Consider the following 19,571-nt stretch of genomic DNA (forward strand, 5'->3'; position numbering starts at 1 on the left):
TGCGATTCCCCAACGGTTATAGTCTAGGTTAAAACTTCTTTTCCTAGTTCGCTATAACCAGTGCTCTGATACCAATCTGTCACACCCGGCCCTGAGCGGCGGAAACAGCCGGGGCGCGCGCGAGTGGGGATTGATAATTAAGCACGGGCCATTGCAAACATTCAAAGATTTTCATTGCGCATGAAATGTTTAATACAATACATTACATTGTTTAAAAATTACATAAAAACATCCAAGTATAAAAACTGTTGAAGATTTCCACGCCATATCCCCATGCGCGGCGGGAACAACCACGCGCATCGAAGGGATAGAACTAAAATCTTCCAAAAAGCTAGTTTAGATGTTCAGCGTGAGGTGCTCTAAGTGTGACTCCATGCGCTACCTAATTATCTCCTGAAAGACACGTAAAAACATTTGAATCAGTATAAACTGAGTGAGTTCACAAGTTTTTGCAACTTGATAAATCGTATTGCATCATAATCATTCTGAAACATAATTCTGGTAGCATCATTAAAGCACAAGCTTGGTAAAACTTAGTTATATCAACATATTCTGATAAAATCGTTCCGCGGGTTACGCGCGAACATTTCTGGGAACTGTGCTCGTCTATGCAAAGTGGCGCTGCCACTACGAGCTAAAATAAGTAATACCGTCCCGCGGGTTACGCGCGAACGTTTCAGGAACATGTGCTCGTCCATGCAAAGTGGCGCTGCCACTACGAGCTAAAATAATAATTCCGTCCCGCGGGTTACGCGCGGACGTTGTGCCGGAAAACAAGGCGCTCGTCCATGCAAAGAGGCGCGACCCCTACGAGCGGGCTCAAACCCATAGTACTGCCCCATGACCATACTAGGCACTCGTCCATGCAAAGAGGTGCGACCCCTACGAGTGGGTGGATCAAACCAGCAGTCCCTACCCTTAGAGTTCCAATGGTAAAGTGATCACTTACTCGAGTTCTAGCGCACATACATCGAAAACCTTAGATAACCGTTCGCATTGCTCATCATGAAATATAATTTAAACACATAATCGCTTGCATAGCTTGTAAGTATACCATGATAAAACATTATTTAGGTACGTGTCCCTCGCCCCGAAAATAGTTTAAAATAGTGAAAATAGTGAAAATAGGGGCTGTGAGACTCACCTGAGGTTCTTGTTAAGGGATTAATCGAGATTCGGGTTTTCTTGGTGTTGGCCTCGGAATCGAAGGTCTAGTAACAGGATCGGAGCTGGAAACAACGGATGCTTGGGAGAGGATTAGTGCAAGTTTGTAGTTCTTTGAAGTGTGTTTTGGGTGATAATTTAGGTTACAAATTTATAGGCAAACTCAAGGGAACACAATCCCTTGCTTTAGGGGATTGAAATCTTTTCATATCTAGGTGTAATGATGATAAAGTATGGAAATTATTATTGTTTATTGTTTACTTAAAAGTGGAGGAGTGGATAAAAGATCTTGATTTGATTTGGACAGGACATGCAGGTCTGGGGTTGGTGAGAATAGGGTGGCTGACAGTTGACTTTTCATGTTACAGTGTGCTTTTTCAGGTACTTTTGTCAGTGTACAGTAAAAAGTGGAAAATCTCTGAAACACGCTACTGTTTCCTTTTGGGCGGGAGTAATCTCCTTATGTCTGGAGAATAGACTAAGTGTTCTGTGCGCATCACTTTGTACGCATAGCTTTCTGCGTGAAGGACATTTCTTTGCTGCGGGTAGGTGCGTAACCTTCTCGCAGTTAGGGGCATTGAGTTTCATTTGTAGATTCTCCAGGTGGTCTTGGTATTTCAACATAGTGATCAGTCATGTTGAAGTCAATTCCATCTTGGAGCTTCAGACAAACTAGCTCTCAATGTTCCCGCCATGCGGGGAGGTTAGTTCCCTTCCGCACGCGCATAAACGATCTAGGATGCACCCGCCTTAGCATCATGCGGGATGGTCAATCCATAGACAACATAACGTTAAGTTACATGAAAACATAAAGCCAAAGCATTCACGCATGGCGCATATAACATATGCTCACGCTGGTTCTTAACATGGTGCGCTCGCGCAGGTTGCACATAACAAATGCACGCGCTGACTAACATGGCGCGCTCGCGCAGGGCGCACATAACAAATGCACGCGCTGACTAACATGGCGCGCTCGCGCAGGGCGCACATAACAAATGCACGCGCTGACTAACATGGCGCGCTCGCGCAGGGCGCACATAACAAATGCACGCGCTGACTAACATGGCGCGCTTAATATTTACAATCACCTAATTATTAGGTTGATTACTTAGTTTAAGGGATTGGGAATTTACCGGGTGTCACATATATGGGGATACCATATATACTCGGTTTAGTTCGGTTTTTGGTTCGGTCCTTGACTCGGAATAAGACCGAGGATGGTTACCACATACCCAATTACCATGGAACTTGTAAAATAACTTATAAATAATAATACTCAAGTTTTACATTCAAAAAGTTAACAATAAAGCTTTTAAACAAAAGTTTGGTTTTTGGTTCTGTTCTCAACTCGGGATGAAACCGAAGCTAGTCACCACATACCCAATACCATGGAACTTGACAAATATGAACAATAAACTAAAATATGTAGAAGTTAAGCAAGTATAACAAGTTATATGGTTAGATTTGTTAAGTATATAAACAAGGACTACAAAGTCCTCCATGTAACCTTGCCTTACTAGCCCGACATTTCAACCGGCCGAGACCGGAGAAATGAAAGACCGAAGGTAAACAAGGAGTGTATATTATATATATGTTGTAACATCAAGCTTTAAGTATTGAGAAGTTAGTTAAAATGAAAGATTAGCTTATGAATAACAACCTTAGAATTCAAGAATTTGAGAGAGAAATGAAAAAATGAGCAAGCACAAATGAAGAAGATGGGTGTGTATATATAGGGTAAGTTGAATGGGTCTTTCATAAAGGGTGTTTCATGAAAATGGGTTGGTTATAGACCCAAGAAAGCACAAACTACAAATGGGTCCTTCAAGTCTCAATTTTGGTAGTTTTAGTCCCTGGAGTTCGTTTTGAGCGTTTTCGGGGAATTTTAAGAACCGAAAAGGGTGTTTTTTTTATCCAACAACTATAAAACAAATATTTAACATACAATGCATCATTTTGATAATATCGAAAGGTTCGGGATACAAAACGGGTCGGGTTTACATTAAGAATACAAGTATAAAATAACCCGAAATTGACAAATGTCACATAGGCATTGTGCGTTAAACTCGTCGTTCCGACAAATCTCCAAATTATCATCTTTCAAGTTTACTACTTGAATATGAGTACTTCATACCCCATTTTCCATCTTTTATTTTGGGGGTGACATTTCATACTTATTCAACAAAATGCTTTATATTTGAATCTTAAACCACAAATGTAGTTGTATACTTTACCTAAATAATTGCTCGATTTGGTGTTCTATGCTTATATGCCTATGTGTTTATTGCTTTTGGTTGGTGGAATTATAAATTCTTGACTATTTGGCATCCCCTTATAGCAAGGTGTCGTTAACGTAATGCAATTAACGATAACTATAAAATCCTAGACTATTTGGCATCCCCTTATAGCTAGGTGTCGCTAATGTGTTTATCGATATCTATTTATCCAAATTACCACGTTTATTTATCGTTTCGTATGCAAGTTTTGTGGCTATCTTTATTATATACTAATATGATTAAACTTATGAATTGTTCACCAAACTTTGTGTTGACAAACTTTATTTTATGAAATGTTGCAGGTTTGCATTTTGGTTGATTTATGATTGTGAAGAAAACGACATCAAAGACCTTAGGATATTAGTAAAAATGAACAATATCAAATTTGCCATATTTTGTGATATCTTGTTTATGGTTATTTTATGGATAATTGTTATGTGACATTTTCGATGTTGTGAAATGAAATGAGTTTATTAAATACTGTCACTTTAATTAGTGTCATGTGCTTGTGGACAATCATTACACCTCGGCATGTTCCGCCGCCTTTGGTCGGGGTGTGACAGTTATTATAGAGTCAATGTGATTCAGTCACAACAAGATTCACACCAGCCAAGAATGCTAAAGACATCATTGCGAGTGATAACTCCAACAACGATTTGTGCCTTCCTCAAAGCATTAAGCATTAGATTAGATCACCTAATTGTGCCCACATTAGCATTACGGTCACGATGATGGAGCTATACACCGCTATACTATCACAAATCAGAAATAGTTGGAAATTTATCTTATGTAGCATAGACACCATGCCTACATGTAGCCTTGCAGTAGCTCATATTGTATGGTTTTGCAGCTTCTAATTTCTTCACGTTTTCATGATCTTTAATATGAGTTCTTGGAGTGCCCGCAGATCTCAATGCAATCCATGTTAATCTCTACACAAAATCATAACTATGAGAAGTTGATATGCGTATACATATAGATGAAAACCATTAAGCTAATTTGTTCATGTGTATTTTAATTTTTAAACATTTACCTTCACATGTGTAGGTTATGTGCATGGAATATAATCTGCATATGACTAAATAACTTGCGCGATTGTAGTTTCTATGAATAAACTAAATTTATTCGTATTTCTTTTTTGATTTCATGAGATATGACTAGGTATTGCATCTTGACCATTTTCTTGAAACTCTCCATGTTATAGCTATACCTAAAGATTAATGGAAACACTTATGTAGCTTCTTAAATGGAGCCATTACTTCCATGTGTTTTTCAGCAACCTCAAGGGCTGTTAATCCTTCCTCATTAACTTGGTTTAGATCAACTCTATGAGCCCATGTTAGCGCGCTTACAACCTTCGGGTGCCAATTTTTTGTGGCCAAATGCAAAGGTGTGTACCCATTTTTGTCTTTCTCATTAATGAGGATTGCTGCCCATTTGGTCTTAAGTATGTACTTGACAACGTTATCTTTTCCATACTCAGCAGCAATATGTAGAATATTTTGATGTTGTTTGCTTAGCAACTCTCTTGCATCTGGGTAGTGATCAAGTAGCACTTTGGTCACATGTAGATGGCCATTTTTAGATGCAAGGTGTATTGGACATTTGGACAAAAGCCATCTTCATCATGTCTTAACACATCTATACCGAACTTATGATCAAGCAAGTACTTCACGCCATCTAGAAACGATCCCTAACATTGAAATCATTGTACACAACAAAAGTGAAGTAACTAGTAAGCCAACATATATGAAAGTATTGAAATGTAAACCAAAACAATATTGGAGAATATTATTGTATGTGAGTTGAATAACTGAAATTAGGTCTCTTTGTATACAAATATTACAACGAGAAAGATTAAGTTACTCAACTAACAATGAAGCAAAAACTTAAAAAAGTCATCCTAATATTCAATGTAGAGAACTAGAGATGGCTTAATTGTTCGTTTAATCCTGGTTTCAACAAAGTATAAATAGGGCCGGACTGCTCATTTGTAAACTCATTTGTTCTTTAAGAATACGAATCGTTTATTATCAAATTGATGTCATACAAGTTTCTGTTGTGTCATATTATCAATTAAACGATCCGATTAATTTATGGTGATTTCGCACTGTTGGGCGACACTTCTTGCTACAGTAGTAGTGTCGCCGAAGGTACTAGCTACATTAGAAGTGTCACCTTGGCACATGGTGGCAATTCTTTGTGTCGGCATGGCAACACTACTTGCGGCAATAGAAGTGTCGCTGAGACACGTGATGCAATTCCTAGTGTCGCTGAGCTGGATATATAGTGACTCTAATGGCATCTTCATCAAGAGGCCAACGACTTGGTTTGGAGAACAAGCCTCCATGAACTACAAATAGGGCTTTAGTGTTTTATTCACAGTTATTGGTCACTATGTGAGCCGTTACCCCAGGGGAGCTCACCTGGGGTGGAAAGAAAGTTATATAATTTATTTTCAGGCTTAATGAAAACAATAGCTTTCTATCTTCTATTGTATATCTTAATGTTGTTTGGCTCACAACCATCCGTCTCTATCATTTCTATCAAAGACGAGCTTGAAATCAAATATCTAAGGGAATATCAATTTCATTTCTGTTATTTTTTCAATCAATCGGTTAAGGGTCATCAGTAATTACTAACTCTGAAAGTGGAAGATATTTTAACATCAAACTCGGAGCAGTTATGCTGTTTATGTGACATTCGTCAATTTCGGGTCTTGTTTGTATTCGTTTTTGTATTTGTTTATTATGTAAACCGACCCGATTTGTAAACCGAAGCTTATGTTATAATCAAAATGATGGATTTATGTTACAATATTGTTTCACACTTGTTGGGTCTTGAAAACATCCTATTTTTATTTATTATTTATTATTTATTTATTTATATATTTTTTTGTTGTTTTGTGTTTTTGTCTTGATCCATTTTGTATGAAAACTCTTGTGTCTCACACCCATATTTGACCACCAACATTACCCTATATATACACCACCTTTCCTCTTCATTTTCCCTTGCTACAACTCCAAAAAAAAAAAACTCTCTCAAACATCAAAGATTCAAGGTTATCTTCTTAAGTATTCTTGAAGGATTTTGGTCTTTCATCTTAATTAGTTTATGTAGCCTTATTAATACTTGTTTATGGTTGTGCAACATATATATAATATACACCCCTTGTTTACCTTTGGTAGTTACTTCTCCGATTCCGGTCGGTGAGATTTCGGACCCCATAAGGCAAGGCTTCATGGAGGACTTCGTGTCCTTGATATATATACATCTATATAACTTGTTCATACATATTAATCTTGCTTATTTTAGTTTGTTGGTCATGTTTACAAGTTCCATGGTTATGGGTTTTTAAAAGTCTATGCTTCAGTTTAACCGTATATAGCTCTAAACCGTAAACCGAACTTTGTTACTAGTTTTGTTTGTTTAAATATACTTAGTGTTAGATCTAAGTTTCTAAAATCATTTTTACAAATTCTATGGTTATGGGTTTGTAGAATCTTACCTCGGTCTTAACCCGAAACACGATCCTAACCGAAAACCGAACTTTTGTTTAAAGACTTTATTGTTAACTTTTGGTATTTTTTTATTTGTACATTATTATACAAGTTCTTTAGTGTTTGGACATGTGGAAACCATCTATGAACTTGTTGTAAGATGGAAACCGAACCAAACCAATTCTTGCTCGCTTAAGACACACAAGTGTGTTTTTTTAGCCATCAAGACTTGTATATTTCTTTAAAAATAGTTACAAATTGATTTTTAAATATTTTCTTAAGTACTTGGAAATGTTGGATCCAACTTGATCTCATAACAAAGTTTGGACCGACAAAACCGAACACTCGCTTAACGTGCGTTGTTAGTTCTAAAACAATAGAACTACATACTTGGTTAAGTCTTACTAAATTTTATTGAGTTATCTCATAACATTCAATATTTTGGAAAGTTGACTTTGGGTTTGACCAATTATCAAGACCCGAACCGACAACCCGAACACTCGATAAAAAAAACCCGTTTTAGTATCTTTATTCCAAAGGGATTTGCATTCTTGCATTTTACCCACCTTATTACTTAACATAGGTTGAGTAAATATTAAGGTTGGATACTTTAACCCGGTTTCGAGCAAACTTACATTTTTAAAGGGTTATTATTATAAATTCTTAAATAGTCACATTTTAAACCTTGAACTTTAATTATTTACATTTCTCAACATTTATTTTGTTTAAAGACATTCAAGACAACCTTTCTAAATTCAAGACTTCTTTTCTTTTTAGGCATTGTGCGTTAAACTCGTCGTTCCGACAAATCTCTAAATTATCATATTTCAAGTTTACCACTTGAAGGTGAGTACCTCATACCCCATTTTCCATCTTTTATTTTGGGGTGACATTTCATACTTATTCAACAAAATGCTTTATATTTGAATCTTAAACCACAAACGTAGTTGTATAATTTACCTAAATAATTGCTTGATTTGGTGTTCTATGCTTATATGTCTATGTGTTTATCGCTTTTGGTTGGTGGAACTATAAAATTCTAGACTATTTGGCATCCTCTTATAGCAAGGTGTCGTTAACGTAATGCAATTAACGATAACTATAAAATCCTAGACTATTTGGCATCCCCTTATAGCTAGGTGTCGCTAATGTGTTTAGCGATATCTATTTATCCAAATTACCACTTTTATTTATCGTTTCGTATGCAAGTTTTGTGGCTATCTTTATTATATACTAATATGATTAAACTCATGAATTGCTCACCGACCTTTGTGTTGACAAACTTTATTTTATGAAATGTTGAAGGTTTGCATCTTGGTTGATTTATGATTGTGAAGAAAAGGACATCAAAGACCTTAGGATATTAGTAAAAATGAACAATATCAATTTGCCATATTTTGTGATATCTTGTTTATGGTTATTTTATGGATAATTGTTATGTGACATTTTCGATGTTGTGAAATGAAATGAGTTTATTAAATACTGTCACTTTAATTAGTGTCATGTGCTTATGGACAATCGTTACACCTCGGCATGTTCCGCCGCCTTTGGTCGGGGTATGACAGTTTAAACTACACAAAGCAATTTATATAAATGTTCAACCATACCTATATCTTTCCCAATAATTGCAACATGTAGAATACACCTCTTTGTTTCAACATCATCATCAACTTGATTAGTCTGACCAGTACTAGCAATATTGCTACCGGAAGGATCGGCTATCCTCTTCGAATCCCCTGTGATTCAACAGCATATGTATATACCATGCATCTATAATTATATTCCTTCATTTGAGTTAGCTTCGTCACATGGTGTGTTCTAAACTACATGATTGCGTATTTATATAAAGTATATTGGTTTTTATTAATTCCAACTATTGCCTTTTGGTCACTGCCGGTCCCAAATAATAAATTGGCTAGTGGCGGTCCCAACTTTTAACGTATTTATTCTTAGTAGTACGCGGCTAACGGAATCCTAAAGTCGTTAGTTTCAGGTTGTCGGAAAAACGTTTTTGGCTAGAAAAGACAATTTGTTGCTGTAAAACACCACCTGAACACCGCAACCACCACCAATTGACTCACCGCCAACCAACTACCACCACTTGAGCACCATAAACCGATTCCGACGATGATTCTAAGATTTCTGGCGACCTCAATAATTGGGTCTTTTACTAGAAAATGGTTCCTAAAGGTCCGATACAAAGTTACCAAGATATTTGGGACGAAAATGTTGAATTTTTGGAAAAAAATTTCAGTTTTTCGGCGAAACTAATGACGTTAGGATTCTGTTAGTCATGGACTGTTAGGAACAAATACGTTAAAAGTTGGAACCGTCAGCAGCCAATTCATTAGTTTGGGCCGATAGCGACCAAAAGCCTATAGTTAAGATTAATAAAAACCAATACACATTTATATAAAAAATCATTGAAGAAGTGTGTACCCATTATGTTTTCTAGTATTGCATCAGTTAGCAGAGATTCATATGCATTAACATGCATCATTGGTTCCATTTTGGCATGTACCAGATGCAACTAGGTTCAAAATATTCCTCACAATCCTAGGCTCCTAGCATTCCGTGATTCAACCGCAAGGTACAATGGCGATTTCCCTTTCTCGTTAACCTTCAACACATTCCAGCATTCCTGAAGTCTTGTTTTTGCCTTAGGAAAAGCACAACCACTCTATTTCTATTATGGATGACAGCTTCGTGCAAAGGCGTATTCCCATCTTCATTTAAGGCTAGTTGATCCGCCTCCCGAATTAAAGACTCAACAAGTAGAGGCTTCCCCGCTCTGGCTGCAACATGAAGTGGGGTGTCACCAATGAAGTTCTTGCACGTTACAAGATTTGGGAATCCATTAATAATATCTTTAGTAAGCTCGTGGTGTCCAAAGACCGCTGCTATGTGCAACAATGTGTCTTGTCGGTGGCTTGTGCGAAATGAAAGGATGGTTTCGGGTTTCTGTTCGGCTAATGTGGCAAACTTTCGACGATCACCATTTTTAGCAGTTTCGAAGAGTTCAAACTTCAAGTCGTTGTTTCTGGTGTCCATGGGGGCACGACTGTTTACAATTAATGAAAGAAATATATAGTTTACAATTGTAATAATTAAGAAACATGTGGCTACTTATATACATGATTAAACGATTAAGAAAGAAGATTATAAGTTAAGTGCACACAACAAGCTAGGCTTTTGACATTCTTATTAAATATATAGTTGCAAAGATAGGAAATTTCTTCATGTGCATGTACATGAAGCTTCTTTGAGTATTGCCGCATGGATCGTTACACGCAAGTTCTTTTTGATTGTTAAATCTTAGTTGTAATATGTCATCATATATTCTTTGAATTGAAAAACTGATAGCGAACCAAACGAGAAATTTAAGTTAATAAGATAACATTACAACTTGCCCATGATTGACCTCAACTCTTTAACCCCACTTGACTTAACCGTTTAACAAGTATAATCAAATACATCGGGCATTAAATGTCACCTGACAAATAGTTTTAAGAAAATGTGTCTGTGTTGGCTAAAGCATTCCACCTTTGTCAGGAATTCCACAATATTTATGCATTATAAAACCCCATATAAACAATACATGTATGACTAACAAGAAGCTCTTTTAACATTCCACCTTTCCGTTAGTCTTTGTTAACACATTTCCAAGTTAGGTATTAGCAACTTTAAAAACAATTAACGTATCATAAGAACATAATAGTTTGGTATTAACAACTTTAAATCAATTAGTGTATCATAAGAACGCGCTTTCATAATGTGGTGTGCTATGGTACCAGAAGAAAGAGTAGAAGTCATACTATCGAGTTTTTCAATTTGTTTTTCTTATTAGCCTTGTGTTAATTTTTGACATGAATATATGCTTTTGGTTTTCCCAAAGTTTATTTTCGGCATGCTATGTAGCATTGTAGCGACTTTGTTCTTTAGTGGCTAATCTGTTTATCAGAAGTGCATCTGTTCATCAGTAGCAATTTTGTTAATCGATGACATAACTAATCAGTTACAAACGTGATATAACTGTCATGACATAAAGAGAAATCGATTTGATCAAATTCGAGTACAAAGATCTTAACAAATTTCGCATCCGTTCTTATATCATGGGGTGTACATTCACGCTCATTAACTCCCGTAGACACCATATCACCTACTTTGCCTCATTTCACTCCACTTCAACCTAAGGATTTGGTTTAACCCCCATTACCTCTCCTTATTTAATGTAAAATTGATTCTTAAATTATTGTGCGTGGGTGCAGAGGATTTTAAAGTCGTTAACATTTTAATTCATCTTGCATTTAGCGCCCTTAACTCATGAAGAGAGTGGTATACCAGTCGCTAACCCTTACCAACTCAGCTTTAACACCCTATACGTTAAGGTATAGCGTTGCGTCTTATATGTTCAAGAAGTATTTAATTGAATATTCATGAATACTAACAAAATAATTCAACCCAAAACCAATGTTTTAAAAGTCGGTATTTTACTCATACCGGATATGGTTTAAAAATGGTATAACCGGTTGAATCGGGATGTACTAGGAGGTTCAACCGGGTTGAATAGTTTACCTTGTAATTCCATATAAATACAACTTTAACTCAAAAAACAACTCAAAAGTATATTAGTAAACCTCAAACATGAATCAGATATCACACCTGAACAATTATATGTCAAATAGAAACTTAATCAATTACAAATGATGTAAAGAAACCAACCTTGGATCTGCAGGATACAATTTATTAGTGATTCGGCGTTTACTATGACAACTCGTTTCATCCTTATCCGCTAGTCTAAAAGTCATTTTTAAAAAATATGGGCCGCCAAAAAGTATCAAAAATATCTTGGTTTAAAACCGGTATTTTTTTAAAAACCGACGGTACGATGTTCTAGAAAACCGTTCAAAAATACCGGGCTTTAAATGCCGGTTACCTTACCAAAATCCGGTCTAACCGATTCAACCAGCTGGTGCGTACCGGTTTTGAAAACACTGCCCAAAACAAACATCCTTTTACGCTAACCCCTTCTCCTATAATTGAAATAGAAACCTTTGATGATCAATAACACCGATGAAACCCTAACCCCTCCGCGTCTACGTTTTCTCTCTTCAGGTAACCAATGCTTACCTTTTTTTTTCTGTGACCTAGGGTTTTAATAATATCATATTAACTGTATAGTTGGTTTGTTATTTTACTTTACTTTGTTTTGAAGATTCATGATTAACTTGTTTCTGCATCTGCATGCACGGGTTGTGCTGAGGTTTTTGCTTGGACTAATGACACGACAATCAGGTAAAATTCCCATCTCTGAAGTGAATTTACCATTCTACATTGGTTACAATTCCTTCAACAATTTTGGTAGTCACTTGTGGTGTCTGTTTGACTGTTCCCGTATGTGTAACGAACTTGACATGCCAGTTTGATGATTAATTAAATTGTTGCTGAATCTGACGTGTGTTGCTGTTTATACTACACAATTGTATTGGTTTTGATGTGATTTATTCCCAACACATTTCATGTTGTCTTATGGATATTGTTGTATGCGATGGTATACGTTTTGTTGTGATGAGATTTGGAGGAAAATTTGAGTTATAATGCTATTTCGACCACTAGCATGGAATTTACTGCTTGTAATTATTTGGTTTAGTGATTGCAATGTTTGATTTTGATTTCGATTTTGCAGTCGTTTAGGATGAACTCAAAGGAGCAAAAGGAGGGGAAGATGAATGTTTGCAATGATTGTGGAGCTTCGTTTGGAGAAATACACTTGAGGCAACATATGCAAAGCCATTCACTTCAGGTATGTTTTAGTCTGTCACTTTTTTTATAATTTTTATTGCTAAACTGTTAATTTTTTATAGATGCCATGGCGACAATTTTGGTAGTCACTTGTGACTCACACATGCCTTGTCCCACTCCTCCAAGGTTACAAGATCAAGATCAGATGGCTCAGAAGCCGAGATCGGGTATTATTTGTGAGTTGGGTGACGCGTTGAAATGCGATGGGATGAGTGAGTTATTTTCAGAATGGGGCGAACCAGCCGGTCTGTTTCGGTTGACCTCCTAAGTGCATACATCCTGTTAAGAATTGCATGTAAGTTGTTACTTTTATGCAACTCAACTTATGATAACTGTTTCGAACAGTCGCCGCTTCCGCTACTACTCATTCCCCTGCAGTTCACAGCCGCTCGAACTTTTGAAGAACATCAAGGTTTGTGACCCTAATTTAGTTAGTGATCTCTGGCTTTAATTTTGCGCCAATTGCTTCGTTACGATTGCTACCCAATTTTTGAACTACATGTTAGTGTTTTTTTTATCTCCACTGTCGCCTACTACGACTCTCTGCTCATTTGATGTATGGTAAAATTTTAGTTATTTTTATTAGTCACAAAATTAGGGCTGCTTTTATGGCGATTGTTGTAGCAAAATTGAGTTGATTTGCATATTCAAAGGCGTAATGATTTGTAATCGACAAGACCATACATAAGATTAAACAGGTAAGTATTTGAGTCTACAAGTTTCTTTAAATTCAAACTATATTTATTATCTCAGTGGTTCAAGAATAAATGTAACCGGCGTCTGCACAAGTCATTTGAAAGAATCGAAGCAGGTGCATACGTGCTACTAAAGCTTCATATAAATTGAGCCCATTTTTGTTGTTTTTTAGTCAATAAAAAATATAAAACTTCACTGATCATATGTGATGGTTTTACTTATTTTGCTTGGATTAATATCATTCCTACTGACAGTTGAAACAAACGGTTAGACAAATATATATATATATATATATATTGAAGAATCACAGAGAATTACATTATCTGTTCATTTGAAAGAAACGCAAACAAAACAAGTAACAATATCATAAGTAATCATAAACATGTTTGAATGAGGCCGAGCCTAAAAATGAGCATGATCAATAAATGATCCCAAGCCCGACCTCGCTTATAAACGAGGCTATTATTTATATAATTTTTATTTAATGTATCAAAAATATATTTATATAATGATAATTATTATATAAAAAATTAGCTAAATAATATATATTTCGTTATTTATAAGAATTAAAATTGAATAGTAAATGAGCCGAGCCCAAGCTGAGTTTGAACATGAAAAACTATTTGTGTGTTTAGCTCAAGCTTTAGAAATAAAGCTGTAGCGAGGGGAACCCGAGGTTGAGCTCTCATAAGTTGAATGGGTGGAGCTCAAGCTTAGGTGAGCTCGAGGCCGGTCCCGTTCGTTAACACCTCTAGAGGGCCGTTTTTTTCGGCTTATGCACATAATTTATAAGTTTGACTGCCTTCCATTACTTATTAATTACGGTCATGTATATTGCTCAAATGTGAAAACATTACAACACATAAATAAATTTTGTAATTGATAGTATGAAAACTACAAATTAGTGGCAAGTTGTTAAGACTAAAGATATGTTTTGACTTTGATGGTCAGATTTGACTTATTAATAATAAATTTTGACTTCCACAATCAAATTACAATTCAAAGTTATTTTATTTGTAAGTGGCAGGATCAAAACTACAGTCATGGTAGCATTTTACGGGCTTATGCATATGATGTATCATCGTTCTTTGTTTTTTTTTTCAAACAGTAAGTAAATGCCACTAATTTGTATATTAAATCTATCTTGTTTGACCATAAAAGTCAAAACATATCTTTTGTCTTAACAACTTGACCTCAATACAGAAAAACCAAAACAAGAAACTAATTCCAATATAACTAAAAATGAAATGAAATGGGCAGAAGAGAAGTGGCCCGCATAACTGTTTGCTGTTTACTTTTATAGCAAAGAAGCCGGGACTAAATCTATTGTCTATAGTTACAAGCACGCATTTTCTGGGTTTGCTGCAGTATTAACCCCAACTCAAGCCTCATTGATTTCAGGTATTTTTTTTTCATTTAGGTTAGTCATCCTAATTTGTACACTTTGACATCAAAACTATAGTTTGACTTTTGAAGTCAAACAAAATGGTTCTCATTCGTAATGTATGCAGATTTTCCAGACGTTGCTTGTGATTCCTAACAGCATTTATAAACTTCAATCAACAAGAAGTTGGGATTTTCTAAAAAGTAAATCTCATTTTGTCAACTGTATACTCCCTAAAGGTCAATTGGGTGTTGGAACTGTTATTGGCGTCCTTGATAGTGGTAGGTTATACTTTGACTTTAGCTTTCAAGTCAAGCGAAATGGTTTCTGCCTAGAAAGTTATAATAACTTCTTTAAATTTCCAAGAAAGTATGTATAACAAAATTAACATCATATACAAGTAGTTTAATAAGAAATTTTTTGCTATGAAATCTTTATAAACCAACACTGGTTAAAAAAAAGTTAGTTTGCCTCGAATGTCGAACTGTTTTGACTTGTTTTTTTCTACCAGGCGTATGCCCCGAATCTAAAAGCTTTGATGATGTCGGTATGAAGAAGGCACTGACGCGGTGGAAAGGTGTATGTCAACTGCAACCGGTTCGGGTGATCTTTAAGATTACTTGACATAAAGTGTTTACTTTTTTAGAAAAAAATAAACTGAAATAGGTAGTGATTGTTTAAAGTTGAAGTGCATTGTTTTAAGATTTTCATAACTATTGAGTTTTTGTGAGTTTGATCTCATCCTTTTTTCTAGATTTACTTTATTATATGTTAGTGCATTCCATCATCATTGACCGTTTTTTTGGAAGCCACTTACGATCAGGGGATGTTTGTCACATATTACACAGATCCGTTCTGGTCGTCTACTGATGTTGTGTTTGACAAGGATGCCAATGTATGGGTTACTTCAGGTTGTAAACTTTTATCTTTCATTTTTCTTTTAATTTGTAAGTTCTTTTTAAATTAAAAAATTTGTGAACTTTTAAAAGTTGTAGACTTGGTATTAATATATGTTGTTTGCCTTTTTTTTTTTATTCATATGAACCAACTAGACTTCATTTCCTTTGTACACAACAAAAGTGAATCTAACCCATCCGTCGGAATGCGTGGGCTTTCCTACTATTTTTCTTAAACACGTTTCCAACAAGCCAAATTCTTTGCAAATTCCAAACCTAAGGTACTCCATAACCCCTTAACTTTCTACAATGCTCAAAACACCCCCTCCAAGTTGTATCTCACTAAATTCATAAACACTAACATAAAAATCTAGTCTTTAATCATCACAAACCCCCAAACACATTCACTTCAAAAATCTTGAACCAGATTACCATAGATTCTTAATAATCAAATCAAAACAGTACAAACATGGGATGTCTGACACTATTCAGACCTGTAATTCTCACCACCCCCAATTTCACTTCCGCTTCGTTCCCTTCAGTTTCCCCAAATTCACAAAACCCGTGTTATCGAATCACCACCCGATTTTCGAATCTGGGTATTCGAATACAAGATCATAATCGGCCCAGTTGCTGTAATCAAGAAGACTCATCGTCTATGGAGAATGAACATGAAACCCCTCAAGATGCCATCCTCAAGGTCATTTCAGGTCATTGTTTTAAGACTTTCAGTATATGATTATATTTTATAAATGTTATGGTTGTTAAAAAAATTAAAACTTTGGGTTTTTTATGAAATATATAGGGGTTAAAGATAACTAATTTGGCTTTTTGATGTTAACATTGGGGATTTACAGCATATGAGATTAGACAGAGTGTTTACGGGTGGGGCCCCTGAGAATTTACATGCCTCAGGATGAGCTGGAAAAAATATGACCTTTAGCCTTGACGAACTAAATAATGCAAACTATTTTATTTTAAACGATGAATAAAGTTAATGAGATAAATATAACAATTAGCAAAGTTTCATGGTATTGGAATGAGTTTATCACGACCTATGCAGTCGACACCGCCGATATATCCCGGTATATCAGTGATATATTGGTTATCGGGCCCTTGACGATATATAAGTCAGAATATCAGTACCGATAATATCAACGATATTGACCGATATTTGACTAATATTTGACCGATATATCACCGATATTCCCGATATCAGTGTTTTAAGTCTTAATTGTCAACTTTTAGTGTTCAATGTTATTGTTTTAAGTCTTAATCAATTCTTACTTGCTACGATTGTTAGTGTTTTGCAATTTGCAAAAGGTTAATTTGTTAATAGTAGCAGACTATACTGAATTATTAGTGTTAAATTGCTATATATTTGAATTTTACATTATATTAAAATTACCGATAACCCACCGATATCTCACTGCGATAGCCGATATCTCACATATCGGTCCTTGATCGATATCCGATATTTTTCCGCGTTAGCTGCTTAGATCACAATAGTTAGTAGGCTTATAAGTGTTTGTGTATTCTAAAAATTTATATAATATCAGGATTTTTTTACAATTTTTGTGACAGCGGAAAAAATGTTCCTTGACCGGGGACCCACGTGGCCACATTGTGCCTCCTTGGGGCTACCCCTGGTGTTTGCCAGACAGGGGAGGAACCAAGGAAGGGTCAAGGGGATCCGTTTACCCTACGGTCACCAGAATTTGTCAATTTTTTAATATATAAAAGCCAAAAAAAAATTTAGTAAGACATGACCTTATACCAGTTAATTGTAGTCGAAACATAATAGAGCCTTGTGTTGACCCTCTGACTAAGAAGTTTTGTTTCTGTCGCTAGTCGCTACATGTTAATATTACCAATTTTGATAATGTTTATGTATGTATGTATGATTCAGAAATTTCAAAGGTTGAAGGGAGAATGGGAAGAACTACCACCATGATTCTTGGAGGAACGGCTACTAATGACTCAACCTATGATGCGCTTAGTCTCACTAAAATGGTAGTGATTATATTTTGGCTCGTTTTCAAGTTGAAATTTTTGTTTAAGCTTTACTCACCATTCTTACACAAGTATCATGATTTATGAATACACGATCATGTTGCTTACATTGTATATTCGTATAGGCTGATGACTTACATATAAGCATATGAATTAGGTCATTGTGATGTTGTGGTTTTGATAGTTTGATGATTATCACTTAATTTCAAATTAAGTATATGTGATTTAATTATATCTGGGGTCCAAAGTTGCATCAAATCTATCTAGCTATTTATTATTATTATTTTTATTATTATTATTATTATTTATTGTTTTTATTTGTGTTTTTTCTTATGTTGTCTAGAGGTCTAGTGTTGAACCTTCTGTTTCTTTTATACCTTTTCATACACATGGTTTTGAAGCCGAGGGTCTCTCTGGATGCGACCTCTCTATCTTTGAGATAGAGGTATGGTTTGCCTGCATTTCACCCTCCCTAGACCCTACTAATAGCCCTGCTATTGGTGGGATTTTTACTGGGATGATTGATTGATTGTTTTTTGAATTAGACCAAAGCAAGTCAAAGTTATGTTAATAAGCTTCAAAAGTAAAACATGCACTATTTAATCTTGAATATGAAAATTAAAGATAACTCATTTTACTACAAACACAAATTAGTTCAGTCCTTACTTGAACTGTTCTAAGTTGTAACCTAGCTATCAAATGATTTTGTATGACAGTTAAACATCTACCCTGCTGCTCGAGGGTTTACAGCCATCGGATCAGGAGGTGATGATTTTGTGCAATCCATGGTAGTTGCTGTTGAGTCCGTAGTTCAACATCCAATCCCACAAGTAAGTTTATCGTTTTTTTCTGTAACTTTACAAAGCTTCTGGAAATTCCTCAATGTTGCAACTTGCAACATTTATATTAAAAGATCACCAAACGAAAATGCATAAAAACCGGAAAACAATCATTCTAAATTAATTTTGTGACGTAATTTGAATAAACTTTTATTGGGACAGGGCAAGGTGAAGCAGAAATTATCATCAGGCGGGAAATATGTGTCGGTGAACATTGGACCTGTTCAAATTGTTTCTAGCAAACAGGTATGTAATGCACGAATATTTTATGTAGTCGGTTCCATATAATGCACGAATATATAAAAGATTCGATGAAAAGGAGAACGCTCTTATTTTTTTTCAGGTTCAAGCTGTGTATTACGCTATGAGGAGAGATGATCGAATGAGATATTTCCTGTAGTCATTGTATCTATCATTTTTGGTAATCACGGCGAATACCAAAAACTGTAATTAGTAACTAAATTGTTAGCACAGAAATGTTTTTACTTTTGTACTTGTCCTCTGTTGTAAAATGATCATCAAATGTTATTCTGTATATTAGGTACATATAAAAATAAGGGAGAAACCAGGGATCTTCAGTAAAAATATCTGAAGAAACCAGGGATCTTCAGTAAAAATACAACCAGCCTTGCTTAGTTGCTTACATCAGAGTCTTAGAAGTTCATAGGTTAGTTCATCCACAACCCCATGGCCCGTGGACGCTTGCAGGTGATGTGGCAAGCCCGTGGAACGGACGTGGGCTGGAGTAGCCCGTCTGTGAGGGAGAGACCCGTGCAGGTGTAGTGCACACTTCACAGTCAGACGAGGGGGTGAAGCCCGAAACAGGGTTTTCTTTTTCTTTTCTCCGAATGGCTTTATATATACACGCGCGCACACGGACACGCGCACACACACGGACTCCAAATGGTTTTTTTCTTTGGGTCACTATGACGTAACATGTTACGTCTGGTGTTTTTCAAATTATCGAGGCACACTAAAAACATAAAATCAAATTTGTTTTT

The 19,571-nt window shown here is 35.8% G+C and overlaps 2 protein-coding genes across 2 annotated transcripts; one reads left to right on the forward strand and one right to left on the reverse strand.

Moving 5' to 3' along the window:
* Positions 1-4,014: 4,014 nt before the first annotated feature.
* LOC143589909 (putative 26S proteasome regulatory subunit p28) lies at positions 4,015-9,991 on the reverse strand. The gene is given in 4 exon segments (XM_077070535.1): positions 4,015-4,247; positions 4,669-5,060; positions 8,586-8,676; positions 9,568-9,991. Coding segments are annotated over 4 exon segments (1,140 nt in total).
* A 6,109-nt stretch (positions 9,992-16,100) lies between these two features.
* LOC143589903 (uncharacterized) lies at positions 16,101-19,061 on the forward strand. Its single transcript, XM_077070529.1, has 5 exons — positions 16,101-16,428; positions 17,628-17,731; positions 18,448-18,561; positions 18,733-18,816; positions 18,914-19,061. Exons 1-5 carry the CDS (start codon positions 16,188-16,190, stop codon positions 18,968-18,970), a joined length of 600 nt encoding a protein of 199 aa, XP_076926644.1. The 5' UTR covers positions 16,101-16,187; the 3' UTR covers positions 18,971-19,061.
* The last annotated feature ends 510 nt before the right edge of the window (positions 19,062-19,571 follow it).

This window comes from Bidens hawaiensis, unplaced genomic scaffold (assembly GCF_021521415.1).
Source record: "Bidens hawaiensis isolate Kalapana, Puna unplaced genomic scaffold, B.hawaiensis_p1.1 tig00038014_1, whole genome shotgun sequence".
In the NCBI taxonomy this organism is placed as follows: Eukaryota; Viridiplantae; Streptophyta; class Magnoliopsida; order Asterales; family Asteraceae; genus Bidens; species Bidens hawaiensis.